Source organism: Mauremys reevesii, linkage group 19 (assembly GCF_016161935.1).
Source record: "Mauremys reevesii isolate NIE-2019 linkage group 19, ASM1616193v1, whole genome shotgun sequence".
Classification (NCBI taxonomy): domain Eukaryota; kingdom Metazoa; phylum Chordata; order Testudines; family Geoemydidae; genus Mauremys; species Mauremys reevesii.
Window position 1 is genome coordinate 8,999,989 of NC_052641.1, and position 16,418 is coordinate 9,016,406.

Genomic DNA, 16,418 nt, shown 5'->3' on the forward strand with positions numbered 1-16,418 from the left:
TTAAATGTTAATTTACGCAACAGTCTAACCGGGTAAGACAAATGCACGTCGGGGTGAAGAAGCCTTGAATTAAATGTGCAATGAGCATCACCTCCTGGGCCTCTTTAATGCACTGAGCAATCCATACTGGAATGGAGTTGTGCTGCTAAAATGAGGTGTGTCTATGGCACTGCAGTGCTAAAACGGTGAAAATTCAAGTTATATCGAGGAGTTTTATTGCAATTATGAATCTTTAATAATTTTTCATATCAAGTATTAAATTTTCATTTTTTTTTGGACAAGACAGATATGCAGTTTTAATGAGCCGTCTTATAACTATTTCATCGAGGTTCAAACCAGCAGCAAGCCCTTTCCGTAATGAAGAGTCTAGGGAGGGGAGCAGACAAAGGGAATGAAGGAGACCCAGCGCCATGATTAGATCTGGCATTACAGGTGCCGGAGCAGACGCCTGTGGTGGGGTGCAGCACAATCAGTTTGTGCTGTTATAACAGTGCCTTAGGGTGACAAGAGAACACCGTCTTAGCCAGCAGCTTCTGGTGCTGTTTTGTGTGAGGTCCAGCAGAAAGGACACTAATTTGGACTCGGAAGACCTAGGCTCTTGTGGTCTCTGCCACTGACCTGCTGTGTGATCTTTGACAGGTCACGTCATCTATCAACAACCTGTTTCACCTCTTGCTTGCCCTTTGGCTATTTAGCTTATCAAATATTCAGGGCAGAAACTGTTTCTTACTATGTGTTTTGCATAGTGCCTACCATCATGAGGCCCCCATCTCCATTAGGGCCCGTAAGTGCTACTGGAATAATAATAAGAGAGGAGAAACTACAGGCAAAATACACCTATCAGTTACAGAGCCTGTAAAATAGTTATTGATGAAAAGCAAATGATGGAATTCTTGGAAAAACTGGGCATACACAAATCAGTCAGCCCACGTTATACACATTTTTGCCAGGGATTTTACTAATTAAGTCCAATAACCATTTTTCATAAACCAAGGACAACTAATGACTAGTGAAGAGAAAATGTAGTATCAGGTTTGGTTTTGTTGTTTAAAGTTGATCCTGGCAATAACTGTGCTGTAACTTTAGCTCCAATAAGGGGAATAAAGGCAGAAATAAGAGAAGTATTCAAAGAGAAAAATCACTACACCGGACATTGTTGGACAGATTTTCAAAGGGCTCATCACATTGGGTGTCAACAATGGGAACTGCTGGGAGCTGAGCACTTTTGAAAATCTGCCCCAAGATATTGGCACTGAGCACTATCCATAGAGGGCAATGGAACCAGCAAGGTGAGTTTATAAAGAGCAAATCTTGCTGGACAATCTTCGTGGCTTGTTTGGAGAGAACTGCAAGATGACTAGATCAGGGATCAGCAACCTTTCAGAAGTGCTGTGCCGAGTCTTCATTTATTCACTCTTGATTTAAGGTTTCGCGTGCCAGTAATACATTTAAACATTTTTAGACGGTCTCTTTCTATAAGTCTATAATATATAACTAAACTATTGTTGGATGTAAAATAAATAAGTTTTTTAAAATGTTTAAGAAGCTTCATTTAACATTAAATTAAAATGCAGAGCCCCCCCACCCAGACTGGTGGCCAGGATCCGGGCAGTGTGAGTGCCACTGAAAATCAGCTCGTGTGCCGACTTTGGCACGCGTGCCATAGGTTGCCTACCCCTGGACTAGATGAAGGGAGGGGCAGTGGATGGAATATAGATGGATTTCAGCAAAGAATTGGACACTGCACCTTGAAAAATTAATTCAAACTGGCTTGGGGAGGACTGAACGTGAGCAAAAAGCCTTGAAACGGAAAGGTAATGCTAACTAGCATTTAATTGGTCTGGGAGCAAGGTGGCTAATGGGATGCTACAGGGGTTAGTGTTAGGACTGGCCTCATTTAACATCATTAATATACCAGAAGATGAAGGTGAAATGACATTAACATCTATTAAACTAGAAGGAGTTGCAAACCCCAGCCAGGATAGAGAACTAATACAAAGACCTAGAGAGATTCGAAACATGGTCAGAAAAGAAAAAAAGAATCAGCTTGGAAGAATGTGATCTAATATATAAGGGGATATAATCCGAGACGCCCGGTGGGAGGCAGTAATATTGAACAGACCTAGAGTGATGGTGGATAGCGAACGAGACGACCAATGCACGTGTCGTCTGGCACATGCAAAGGCATCACACAGCAGAGCAGGGAGGTCATAGCCCCACTCATGGTCCAGTGAGAGGCTTTCCATTCACTTCACTGAGCTGTGATTAGCCTCTATATGCAGCTGCTGACCAATCACACCTGGAATATTACGGTCTCTGCTGGGGTGCCACGTTACAAGGAGGTGATCGGAGTTCAGAAAGCAGGAAAAGTGATCGGGGGCTGGAGGGACTGATTTATGAAGTAAGATTAGGAGAGCCAACTCGGTCTAGCTAGGCAAAGGGATAACTAAGGAGGGGCAGTCTACCTGATGGGGAAGGAATTATTTACAGGGATTCTCAGAGTTAGGCTGTGACGTTACAGTCTATATGATTTTATAAAAATATGCTAATGAGTGAATATAATGTAACTGGAATATGCTTCATGCAAAAGGTCTCTTGTAAAGTATCATTACAAAACTTATAATCTACTGGGTGTGGTCATCCTATTTGTATAAATGTATCACTCTTGTATCTGAAACTAGAAATCAGAAATATTACTCTGAGGACCTATTGTAATTATGCAAAGTGTGGGTCATTAATGGTGGTTTGGAATCTTGATGGCTCCCATCAACCAGGACAACTGACTGTGAATGGTTCGGTTTGCAGGCAGCCTTCCTGTGAGTCAGGCTGGGAGGAATGAAGGCTTGAAGTCTGACAGTGACATGTGATCATGTCACCTGAACTGGAATCCATCTTTAACCTGGTGTCCTTCCATTGAGAAGGAGGGGGTGGGAACCCAGAGAGGGAAAAAGGATTTCTGCCTTATGCAAAAGATATATAAGGGGGTGGAACAGAACAAAGGGGGGGAGAGGCGCCATCATGAAGAATCCCCTAGCTACCACCTGAGCTGGAACAAGAGCTGTACCAGGGGAAAGAATTGTGCCCAGGCCTGGAAGGTGTCCAGTCTGAGGAAAAAACTTACTGAAGCATCTCTGAGGGTGAGATTATCTGTATTCCATTTGATTAGACAGAGATTTGCGTGTTTTATTTTATTTTTCTTGGTGACTGACTTTGTTCTGTCTGTTACTACTTGGAACCACTTAAATCCGACTGTCTGTATTTAATACAATCACTTTTTATTTATTAACTCAGAGTATGTGTTAATACCTGGGAGGGCAAACAGCTGTGCATCTCTATCAGTGTTATAGAGGGCGAACAATGTATGAGTTTACCCTGCATAAGCTTTATACAGGGTAAAATGGATTTATTGGGGTTTAGACCCCATTGGGAGTTGGGCATCTGAGTGTTAAAGACAGGAACGCTTCTGTGAGCTGCTTTCAGGTAAACCTGCAGCTTTGGGGCAGGTAATTCAGACCCTGGGTCTGTGTTGGAGCAGACGGGAGTGTCTGGCTCAGCAAGGCAGGGTGCTGGGGTCCGGAGCTGGCAAGGAAAGCAGGGGCAGAGGTAGTCTTGGCACATCAGGTGGCAGCTCCAAGGAGGGTTCTGTGATCCAACCCATCACATAGGGTTAACCATTATCCTGGATTTTTCATTAAATAAACTTACTGAGGCAGGTTCAGAAAAATGTGTCAAAAGTTTCATGACAAAATAAACAAAATATGACCTTGGGTATAAATATTTCAATGTTGACCATTTATAACAATCAAGGCTGTTTTCTTGACACCTGAAGAGCTCTCTGTTTCACGGCTCGGGTGTTCTAATGTTCTGAGGCTAGTACTTCTGAATTGCAGTAGGATTTTAATTAGCTGGAAGTGGGCTTTCACCGAATGGTTTGCATTTTCCATGTAAGGATTAGGAAGCCTTTAACAAACCCTTTGCCCCTGTGAGTGAGTAGTATTGGGCTTTGGGGGTACCCGAAGCACAGAGAGGCTAAGGATGATGCTTTCAGGACTAAGAAAGCACAACGCCCACTGGGTCTCTTGGCGGCTCAGACAGCGTTCAGCTCCTTTGAAAAATCCGGCCACGGGAGCTGAAATTTACACATTTAAACCCCTATCTGTGCTCTCCTCATTTGTTTGTTGTCTCCATTGGCTGCTTTTCACCAAATAGTGCTGGTCTGTAAGTGACTTGTCCCAGGTCACACAGGGAACCTGGGAATGAAACCCACATCCCCTGAATCCCAGTCTAGTACCTTAACCATAAGGCCCTCCTTTAGATGCCTGATATTTGCTAGCTCCTTGGGTGAACACTTAATAGGACTGGAGTTAATGATCCACTTATAAAATTATCATTCACCATATTAAATATAGCTGAGGGCAGATAACATAGTTTAATATGCATAGAGATATCCGGTAATTTAGGACCTTATCCAATGCCAATTGACGTCAATAGCAGTCTTTCCATCAGCTCCAGCAGATGCTGGATCATGCCCCTAGGGAACGGAAGTCTTTCTATTTGCCTGGTATAACCCATTACTTGGGAGGACTTGTTTAACTTCAGTTTCTTTCCGCATCTTAGAATCATGTCTCTCTGTGCCTCTGCCCGTATTAGCTTAGGGAGTGTGCATGTGCATTCTTTAGTCTAAGTATCATCCTATGTGGATAATAACAAGACAGAGGCCCCTTTCTGTTCCTCCCTCCACCAAATATTTACAAATTTACAGCTTGCAGTGTATTCAAATCAGGGAGAAGGAACTATACACAAGCATGCAGAACCTGGTGTTCAGCAAAGCGTCAGGCTTCTGGCACGCACAAACCAGTTACAGGAAAACAGCACAGCGAGGCGCAAGGCATAAAGAATCAATAAGCAGAGATGTAATGTGAAAACAATGCTCGCGGCATGAAGCCTTGCATAGAAAACGCCGCCACCTCCTAATCCTCACCTGGCCAATGTGGAAGAAAATAACACAGAATTAGATGGTGCATTTTTATAGACGCTTCTCCAATTATTTCCTTCCCTGCACTGCCTGGGAGATGAAATGATAGGTGGAGCGAGAATGCTGTGTATTATAAATGGAAATAATCAGAGAGGGTGATAATAGAAGGCTGTATTCTTGGCATGGCCGCTATTATTTTTTCCTATACGTATTTCCCTTGGCCCAGATGTTCCATTAGCTGCTCTGGCCTCCTGGCTGAGCTAGGAAAGCAGCAATTTTCTCTGGGTGGTGACGGGGGGTGGTTGGGGGAGCTTGGTGGAACATGGAGGCATCGATTATAAAAATAATCTCAGGGAATGGAAACCAGTTGCCCTCCCTCTCCTGCCATTAATCTTGCAGTGTTTACAAGGGGGAAGCTGACAGGTCGGTGCTGGGAACACATAGGTTTGATCTCACCTCAGCCCAGTGACTCGCATTATGTCCGAAGGTGGCCCCAGGTGGCACGTCTGTTTCCTTTTTACATTAGGGGGGAAAAATGCAGCTGCTGTGCCACGGTAAATACGAATGGGGTAACGTTGCTGCCCTGAGATTTCAGCTGCCATGGAGCACCGTTGCTGCTGCCCCTCATGTACATGAACTAGGGGGAGTGTCAATGTCTCCGCAGGGCCAGGGGTGTGCCGTTATCTCAAAGAACAGCTGTTTTAAAAGATCTGTTATGTAGGCAGAGTGGTTCCAAAGGGAGAAGCCCACAATCCCAGAGGCCATGTGACAAGGGTGGTATAAGAACTGAAGAGAATGGGGATGGTCCAATGCTGGAGGTTTGTAGGGACAGCTGGGAGTAGAAAGACTGAAGGCAGATTAGCTCTCAGTCTATGTAAAGTACCTACCTGGCCCCCAGCATGGCATTATCGGAGCACCTCACAATCTTTAATGGGTTTATCTGCACAATACCCTGTGTGGAAGGGCAGTATGATCATCCCCAGTGTACAGAAAGGAAACTGAGGCACCAACAAATTGAATGAGTTGCCCAAGGTCACACAGGAAGTCTGTGGCAGAGCAGGAATTGAACCTGGATCACTCAAATCCCAGATGAGCCCCCCCTAACCCTTGGCCCATCCTTCCTCTCCAGTCTCAGGCAATTTAGCACACGCTGCAGTAGTATCAGAAGGGCAGTGTCGGGAGGATGTGGGATGAGTGCTCTGCTGCAGAAAGTTTAGCAGTGGGGTAGTGGGAGTAATTTGCCAGCCCATCACAGGGGCAGTGGGATGAAGGTGGATTACACCTCGATCCCTGATAATGCAGGCCTTTGTCAATGTCTTGAGGGAACATAAACAGCTGATCACAAGGAGTTTGTTATCCACCGGTCCTACTCTGAAGCAATAGGCACAGCCTATTAATTCATTTCCAAGGGACCCCCCCCCCAACACCTTACCCTCAGTCGCTGCTGAATCGCACCGAAACGGAGATGAAGAGCACAAAGTCGCGACCCTGAGGAGATGGGGCCATTTCGAGAAAGACCAAACAGAACTGGGTTGTTTTGAGCAGCACAGCCAGAAATTACAGCCTGTAAAACCTGCTTCTGAACCACACTCCCAGTCAGAGGAGCTAAGGACTATTCCAGATTCCAATGTGTCTCTTAACAACTCCTTTACAATTTTCCTGTCTGATATTAAATCATTGTCTATCGCATCTGCCACCAAAGCCTGAGCCATCCGCTGAGCTCCTGCATTTCCCTTGCCGAGACCTCTCTCCTGGCTAAGGACTGGGCTCAGGGAGTCCCTTGAACCAAGCAGAAAAAGGGCCTTGCCTTATGCTACCTCAGCAGTGACCGTGCACCAAACCCTGGGCATGAGGGCAACCCAGCTGCAGAGAGAATGCCATGGGAGGTGCTGTAGCAGATCCTCTCAGTCCTTGTACCTCCGAGACAACCCCGAAGCAGGCATTGGTCCTACAGTGACCAGATGTTCCGATTTTACAGGGGCAGTCACGATTTCTGGGTCTTTTTCTCACATAGGCACCTATTACCCCCCACCCCCGTCCCGATTTTTGACCCTTGCTATCTGGTCAGCCTAGCTGGTCCTAACAGAAGGAATTGAATATGGCGATGCGGAAGTGGCCAGAAGCAGAGGCAAGTCGCATCAATTTAGGCTGCCGGCAGTCGCGCACACAGGCTCAGCCCTGCGTTTGCCACCTACGGTGCCGATCATTAATGGAGATCACTCTTGCGAATGTCACCGAAGCAGAAGGAAACCAACACAGAGTGTCGTGCCAGCTGCTGCTACTGTGAGTGCAGCCTCCCTCGCCCCCACCGGCATCACTGCAGCTAATGAGGACTCCCAAGGAAGTACTGAGAGGAAGGAGTTCAAAACTGCAGCTCCACGTGGCTAGCAATGACAGGTTTCTCTGATCAGGTTGGAATGAGAAAGATGCACTGGGGGCACCAACCCCAGTCACTTTAATAGAAAAAAGTCTCTTCTCTTGTAGCACGGGGAGACGGGAGAGTGACACTTGCTTTTCCCTCCAGACACCAGCCTAGCTCCTGGTGGACAGACTTCCATTCGGATGGGAAACAAGGTCGCACGGGGAGCGCACTAGTGCAGAATGGCAGGTGCCGCCTGCATCCATCCGGAGGGGCTGCATCCATTGTGTCCGGTGCCCCTGTCCCCACCCCTCCCCTGCTGTGGCAGCTCTTCCAGACTGTTTTTAACAGCCCAGTGTAATAAATCATCCTGTAACCATTCATCCGTTCAGCAGGAGCAATACCCAGTGCTAGGGGGATTGCTGAGGTGGACTCCTAGAGGCCCAGTGCAGCGGCTGGGTTACTGTGTCAGCAGCATGAGCACGGAGACTCACATCCACTTGAGATCCTGCTCTCTAAATGCATTTCCAGCTCCCAGGTGAGCCCCAGACCTACCCCCCACTTCCGCGCTCGCGTCTCACCTTCAGGCCGGTGCTTTCCGCCTCCGAGCCCTTATCCACCCCGGTGATGTAAATGCCCAGCGCATATTCTGCTCCTCCTCGAATCATGAGGCCCAAGGACTTGCCTTCGTTCAGCACCAGGTTCACCTGTGGAGAGGGAGAGCTGGTATTTACGGAGCCCTGCAGACATCTAGGCCCTACATCATGGCTCGAGGGAGATGGTGTTTAGAAGACAGCGTGTACCTAGAATTGGAGAATCTAGCTGCTTATGAACTGAAAATGTGCTCCTTGTACAGGGTATGAATCAGCCCCTTTGCTATGAGGAGGAGAGACGGGGGAACGCCTCCCCAGCCACCTCCAGCCATCTCCCCGGCAGCCCCCGAATGGTTCTGGGGTGCTGCGGGCGCAATCTGAGCAGCGGCTGTCCCTTCGCTGCTACAGCAGCTCTGTAGCGCCCCACCTGGCTGCCTGCTGCATTGCAAGGGAGGGAAGTGAGTCATTTTGCCGACTTTCCTGCCACGCTAGCGGAGTCCCGGGGAGAGCAGGATGGCGAGGGAAATAGCTGAAGTATTGGTCGCGGCCCTTGCCATGTTTGGGTGTGTGATTATGACAAATAAAAATAGCAAAAAGGAGAAAGGTCTCTCCAACCTGGAGCAGAGACTCGATATCAGACTTCATAACAGTCTAGGTAAGACCCAACGACTTCATTATTAAGGGCAAAGAGTAATATAACAAAAACAATCTTTGACTGGCTAAAGAAATTTGCCTGCACAATTATGTAGCAATGGTCATTTTGTTATTCAGCCCTGGGTTGGGGTCAGGGACGGTTCCAGGGGTTTTGCCGCCCCAAGCAGCCATAAAAAAAAAAAAAAAAAGCCGCGATTGCAATTGCGATCTGCGGCAATTCAGCGGGAGGTCCTTCGCTCCGAACGGGAGTGAGGGACCCTCCGCCGAATTGCCGCCGAATACCTGAAAATGCCGCCCCGCTCCGGAGTTGCCATCCCAAGCACCTGCTTGATAAGCTGGTGCCTGGAGCCGGCCCTGGTTGGGATTCTTTGTAAAGTAAGATCATAAACCGATGATGAGAACGATTCCCTTTCAGAGAAAGAGAAGCAGAAGAGAAAGAAAAGGATCAAAAGAAAAGCCTGAAAGGTAAGTGAAAGAGGCTAGGAGAGGAACGATATGGCAGAGAGGAGGAAGGAAAGAGGGAAGGGATAAATTGAGAGATAGAAGGGAATTAGGGTCTTGGGGAGCACAACAATAAAAGGATTACTCAAGAAGCAAGTTGATTATTCCAATACTTCCAGAAACAGGGGCCATTTATCTGTAAATGTATCCTCCTTGTTTTATTGCAAAATGTTATTTGTTCCTTTGCCACCAGGATCGCCAAGTCAGAGTACCATTCTTCAACTGTTGGGTGCACTTTGGACCTCCACCATTGCAGAATTAGATGTTTGGCTTCTCTGATCAGAGATCTACCCACCCCAAGTTTTTTCGAAGGATTTCAGTTTCCAAGATGGATTGGGAAGGCCTAGGAGGGAATGGCCAGCCTGCTCTTCAGCCTTAGTGGAAAGAAAGCAATAGGCCCAAATAGTTGCCTCTGTCCAGAAAAAACAGATCGCAGGGCAATTCCACAGCATGTGGTATAAGTTAGTGCCTGCCACATTGCAGCCCTAGCATGTGTCAGACCTGGCTGCTCTGGATCTGAAAAGTCGCTATGGAGTCTCGAGCATATTCCTCTGCTGGATCAATCGTAACCCCAAATCTAGGGAGCAAAGCTGCATAGCGGAACAAATCTGATTCCACTGAACGTGGGTAAGGGAAACGGAGAACTCTTGTTCTTGTTTCCTTCCAACATTTCTCCCTAAGGAGAGGAAAAGGCACAAAGGAATCATGTTCAGTTACGTGCTCAAGATCCCTTTCGTAATCCAGCCCAGAACAGGTCGATGGGCCATTAAAATGTTGCCATTACCTCAAATTGAAGGCTGAATGTAATTAAGGAGGACATCTAAACTTAGAACAACTGTGACCGATTTCTCCTCGGGGAAACAGGAGCAGTCCAAGTTTAGGATGGATGCTAGTGGGAGCGGGGCTACAATTTCCAAAACCAGCTGTGTGATCAAGGGATTGAGATGCATTTTGCTTATTTCTTTTATGTTCCTAGAAAAGAGGACTCCCAAGTACCTGACTTGCACATGCTGCCAGCAAAAAGCATTACCCAAGAGGGTGGCATCATGCACCCTTCTAGAGATACCGAGCGCCTCTGACTTGTGCCAAGCCATCGATACCCTGCGATTTCCCCAACCAATTCAATAGTTTGTAGATTATGTGGGGGATGGTCTGAAGGGGTTTGCTGATGAATAAAGGTAAATCAGCATAGAGGCATATTTTTGTCTCTTGGGATTCTATTTTATCCTCTGTACCTCCTAACACACTAATTTTTATTGCCAGAGGCTCTTAGGCCCAATCAAACAGGAGTGCTGACTGCTACCCAAGAAGAGGAGAGAGAGTGATTGGTTAAGACACAAGAGGTAAGACCGGAGTACAAAAGTCTAATCCAGAGCAAATGACAGCAGCAAGGGAAATAGAAGATACCTGCAAATAGCTTCTAATCAGCACTAAATCTGTCTTTTTGTTCACTGTTTGTACAGCACCTTGCACAATGGGTTTAAAATCAAAGGCCGCCAGGGCCAGACCGAGCAGCTGTTATACCTTCCCAGACTTCCCCTGGAGAGACTGTCCACCCCTTTGATAGCTCAGATCCAGGTCTCGCCGGACACACATCGCTATGCACATGGCTGTGACCGTCTGTCCCACAGAAGCAGAGCAGGAAGATGTGCAAATGGAGTGAGAAACTGTTGGAAGAGTACCTGAAACCGGACTGCCTCTCTGCTACTCAGCCCCCTCTGGCACATCCTTTTGCTGTGCCACAGGCAGGATACGATTTGCCCTGGTGAGGGTATGGAGGCGATCAGAGCAAAAGCTAGCCCTGAAGAATCTAAAAGCCCTGGACTTGCCAGGAGCTCTGCATGGGATGAGGGTCGGCCCAGTCTGCATGGCCCGGGACCCAAGTTATGCAGAAAGGCAGAGGCAGGCTCTCTGGAGACCTCCGAGTAGATTTTCAAAATGGGCAAAAGCAGGATTTACATGGATACCTGCTCCCACACCCTGGGAAAGAGTTCAGAACTTGGGGACCATGAGGTAAACACGAGGGGGTTAGGAGTAAATAGGGAAAGAAAGGCAGAAGTGCTGCATCCGGAGGGTAACACCACCTCTCAGGAGCTACCTCCATGGAGTGACTCAAGGAAAGAGCAGGGAAGAGATCAAGAGGTGGCTACATGTGTTCTGGGGGCGGGAGACTGAGGGAATCAAGTAAACAAAAAAAGCAAAAACCTAGAGATGTAGGTGGCCTCATGACTGAAGCCCTTGACTAGAACACAGATGTGGGTTCAATTCCCAGCTTTGCTACACAAACCCTGGGCAAGTCATTCAATCTCTCGGTGCTTCAGTTCCCCACTTGTAAAGCAAGGAGAGCGATTCTGACTCTTCTGTTGCTTTGGAGCAGGGCCTGTCTCTAACTATGAGTCTGTGCAATGCCTTAGGGCAAGGGAGAACCTCCTCGACTGGTGCCACCAAAACACAAATCCTTGAGACACACACAAGGCTGGCAGGGTGGGTCAAACAGCCTTTGTCGCCCTGCTCCAACAGCCTCCTAACTAATAAATTATGGAGAATAACCACACTCAACATACAGCTGTATATCACCTCACCTTCAAAGCTCTCCCAGCACGGGACACTTACTAATTAACACCCCCCCCCATGAGGTAGGCAATGATTATTGTTCCCCCCATGTATAAAGGGGGAAGCTAAGACACCAAGAAATAGTGTAACTTGTCCAAGGTCACACAGAGAGTCAGGGATAAAACTGGGAAGAGAACCCAAGCGTCCTTGCTCTCACATTTGCTTGTTCTAGAGATGCTTTCTGAGCCGGAGTCTCGGCCGGCAGAAATCTGTGTAGCTCCACCGACTTTCATGGAACTGGGCCAATTCACAACAGCAGAGGATCTGTCTCACTGCCCATGTTCTTATGTAAACATGAGATTACAAATGAGTTACACACTTTTATCTGGGTTATGAATTTGACTGAGACTTCTCTCTCCCCTCTATGCCAGCACATAGCCTAGGAGTCAGACCGGAGCAGTAGCTTCAAAGGGGCTCCAGGTGACCTCTTCTTCCAGAATGACACAATAAAGGAACAGCAGGATGAAAAGAGGCCCTCAGAAAGCTGGGGAAGGCCTTTGGATCAGAGGTCCCTGCAACATCCCGTGCCACTGTTAGTGAAACAGGTACTGATCTGCAAAGCAAAGGCTGTGGCTTCAAAGTAGAGTGAGGCAGAGATGAATTATGCAGGAAGTAATCTCTTCCTTTCTCCCATACAAATGTCTGTCCTGCCTATTAGGGAGGGGAATTACAGAGCATGCTCAGAAGTCTGGGGGGAGCCACCGGTCCTAACAGCAGCGATCTGCTGCTGCCCCTCCTGGAACCGTGAGGGCAATTGCAATTATTTTACTAAGGAAAAGGGATTGGGGTAGGAGAAGAAAATCAGCTCCCCGATCCTCACTTAGGCAAAGCTCCCACTGATTTCAAAAGGTGCAAGCAATGCTCGTTTCTAACTCACAGGACGGCGAGATGGGGGTTGGGGGTCTCTTCTCAGCTCTCCCACAGACCTTCCTCCCCAGGCAATTTTGGATGCCCAACTTGAGCCACCTCAATATATTTCAGGTCTGTCAGGCATTTTTATAGGGCCAGATTTTCCAAAGGCTCAGTACCCACCGTTACAGCCAGACTGTCAAAAGTGCCAACAGATAGCTGGTGTGTGGAGCTTTTCAAATCTGGCTCACAGGTGCTGTGTGCCTCCTGGGTCCTGGCCTGGTCCCAGTACTCTACTGCGTACACCTGAGTGAGACATCGCCCAGGAGTTAACTCTGTGTTTGCTCAAGGGCTTCAGGATCCCCCTGCACATCACGAATGAATAATACAAACACAGACTCCACCCTGCCCAGGGACAGCTGGCACACACGCTGCAACAGACAGGTGTTAATTACTTTCCACAGACATCTGGCAGCACCATTATCAGGCAAACATAGGGCTGACATTTTTCCCTCTGACGGAGGCAGACACTCTAGACTGTGAAGCTGCTTTTACAGTTATACCCTGTTTTCCCAGAGCCTCCCAGATAGACACCCTTAATATTTCCCTGAACATTCTGCTCTAAACGTTTGTCTACATGGGAACAATCAGGAAAGCTAATCCAAATGAACTAAAGATGTGAATTTAAAATGGCTTAGTAAAGCCACATCAAACCCTTGTATGGATACCCTCATTCAGAATGAAAGTGGCCTTAAATCAGTTTAGTTTCCTGAGTGTTTTGTTCCCATGTAGACAAGCCCTAGGTGCGGTAGGAAGACTGGGTTTAGTAGAAGACAGGAGGCCAGGTCTCCGCTACAAAGGTTTGTTGACATAGATGTGTCAGTCAGGGGTGTGAGAAAACCACACTCCCTACCCGACATGGCTATGCAGGCAACGCCCCCCATGTAAATGCAGCTACAGTGACAAAAGAGTGCGTCAGTCAGCATAGCGTATGCCATTCTGGGAAGTAGTGTCACTATGTGAGCAGAAAAACTCCTTCCTATGGTATATGCGGTGTCTGCACTGGGGGCTCTGCTGGTCTAGCTATGCTGGCAGAGCATCTGCAAGGTAGACAAGGCCAGAGGAAGGGAGAGCAAGGTGGAATTCTTGTCATTGTTTAGGTAGCAACAGTGACTGCAGAGCGCTGCATACTTTCCAGACACGGTCCCTTCCCTTGAGAGCAAACAATCCAAGACAGGGGTTCTGAACTCAGCTTAGCTCGCTCCTAAGAGAAATCAACGAAGGCTGGGATCTTCTAAAAAGCCTAAGAGAGTTAGGCACTCAAGTGATTCCATTCTATCCATGTTCTTATCCACGCTCATCACCACAGTGTTTGAGCACCCAACTCCCACAGGCTCTCTGAAAATCCCAGCCCCAGGATATAAGAGGAGGACTTAGCTAGTTTCTTGTAGGTGTCACGGAAGAAGTGGGAAGCCCATACACTGGCCCTCACTCTGTCGTCTGCATCGCCCCTGGTGGCTCATTACAGATCACATCATCACCCAGTGAAGCCCGTTCAGCTCCAGAGGGGACTTCGGAGAAAAAAAACCCACATGCCAACCATCAAGCTGTCTGGAGTGGCTCACAAACGTGGATTCCAACCTCAAGACAGAGTGTGACCAACCAGGGCACAAACCCCAAACTAATTGTGTGTTCTAGAATTACATTGCAACCACCAAGTGCCAGGTGTGAACTCCCCAAGCATTATAACCAGGTGTGAACTCCCCAAGCATTAGAACAGCCTTCACATGGAGTCACTGACAGGCACCTTGGGTATGCCAGTCTATCTGGTCACTCAGGCAAGCTGGCTTTGTGATAGACGGTCCCTTACACCAAAAATCACAATAATATTCAGGTTCCTACCAGTCCCAAAGGAGCAGTCTCATAACCCAGGCCAATTGTACCTCAGATCTCTCACCAAAGACAATGCTTGCAGCCAATCCTATATTAAACTCTCTAAGGATTTATTAAGAAAAATAAATAGATTTATTTACATGGTTAAAGCAGGTAAACATATGCACACAAATTAGTCTTATTTTTTGGAACCTAACAGAAACTGCTGTAATGTGTAAGGTCTATATGTCCTGTAGGGCTTACTCAGGCTAAGCAGCTTGCGATCCCTTGCTTATGCTTAGAAATATTGCCCTCTCCAAATTCCAAGCAGCACAGCAGTTCAGTGCCTTCTGGGATTGTTATTCCCTTTCCCCCAGAGTTGAAGCTGTGATGGGACAAGCATTTGTGCACGTGCCTTCTTCATGGGTGTGAGGAAAACAATCAAGAAAGTATGTTGTCCACAGATGTTCCACAATGGTTTGTCTGGTGTCTATGGGCCTTCTTGTGCTGGGCAGGAGATGACACCTTCTGGCAAACTAGTATTTCACATTTGGTGATGCTTCTCCCCTGACTGTGTGAGTTTCCAGTTTCACCGCAAACACGTTTATAGTTACAAAGCAAATATTTAAATCTTGCTTTATGACGTGGGATGCAGATCTGTAAGTGAGATTAATGCAGGCAGCAACTCACAAGCATTTCATAAAGTCCAAACACTAAACACACTCATAACCTAACAGCTGTTTTAACAACGCTAACATACAGGTGAGCCAGATGTTTCCAGCTATGCATTAGTTAGTGTTCAGTGAGGCACAGGAGCCAAGCCGGCACCTGGTCTGCCAGCATCACAGTGAACTGTCAATTGGCGTCTTGGCAGCAGGGCAACATTCCAACTGAGGACTATTCATTGCATTTTATAAGCTGGATCCAAAGGCAGTTCTCATTTTTATAACCTGATTTTACAGATGCTTTGCAGGCCTACTAACATCCCATTGTCACCCATTCAAGTTTTTATAGGACTGCCAGCAGCCAATCAGATAACGCCACGGTGCATATTAATAGACTCTGCAGAGACTGCTCCATATCCACCCCGGCCTCGTACTTCCTCACCTGTTGTTCCCTTTTATCACTGCTGGCTTGTAGAAAGAGCGGGGAGAGGGCTGCTAAGCTGACTTCACACTGTAATATGGACATCATTAGCCTGCTCAGGGTAGAAGAGAGGAAGGCTCCCTAGCCACTGCAGCCAATTCATTCATGCTGTCTGCGTTCCATGGAATGGCTACAGCTGTGGAGGCTGGATAGTCCTATACAAGCCAGCTAGGGCCGCTTCTTATCCATGCCTCCAAAATGTTTAAACTCCTTGGGTTTTAACCCCTTCATTGCTTTTAGGGGCACAAGGCCCCGAAATCAATTCTAGGGTTCCATAGTCATGAAAGACTTGTCGCAGGCCCGCTGCCCTACATGTTAGACAGGAGAGCCGGACAACATTTTTCAACCAAAAATTTTTTCTGATCAAAAATGGGATTTTGGCTTGGTGGAAAAAATGCTGTTTGGGAGCAATAAAACTGATTTTGGATGGGAAATTTTTTTCCTGTTTTGTTTGTTTTGAATTGAATTTTGCTGGGTGCTGTTTTCTAAAACTGAAAAATATCTGATTTTTTCCCCCCATCCTTTTCCTTCTTTCCCATTTATTTATTTTTTGGCCAGTGATTGCAATAAACTGAATTATATTTAGGCTTCCCTTCCCACACACATTCTTCCTCTCTCTTTTCTTTCTTCTTTTCCCCTCACTAACATTTCAAATCTCCTCCAACTTTGGAAGAGTCACAGAGTGGGGAAAACGAAAAACAAAACTAACTCAGCCTTGTTACAGACGAGTCAATTCTATACTGTTCTTATATTGCGCTCATCACATAGTATCCGAGTGCTTTCCAACAGCCCATTAAGCAACAAGACTAACATATGCTACGGGCTTATTTGCCCACCCTCTCCCCTGGGGGAGAAG

General features: G+C 47.1%; 1 protein-coding gene across 3 annotated transcripts in view; it reads right to left on the reverse strand.

Moving 5' to 3' along the window:
• The window catches only part of WHRN (whirlin), a 105,698-nt gene that overhangs the window by 49,806 nt on the left and 39,474 nt on the right, over positions 1-16,418 (reverse strand). For all 3 annotated transcript variants that reach the window (XM_039506893.1, XM_039506892.1, XM_039506891.1), the window contains one exon: positions 7,916-8,041. In XM_039506893.1, the coding sequence (XP_039362827.1) occupies positions 7,916-8,041 (126 nt within the window). The remainder of the gene's footprint in view (positions 1-7,915; positions 8,042-16,418) is intronic.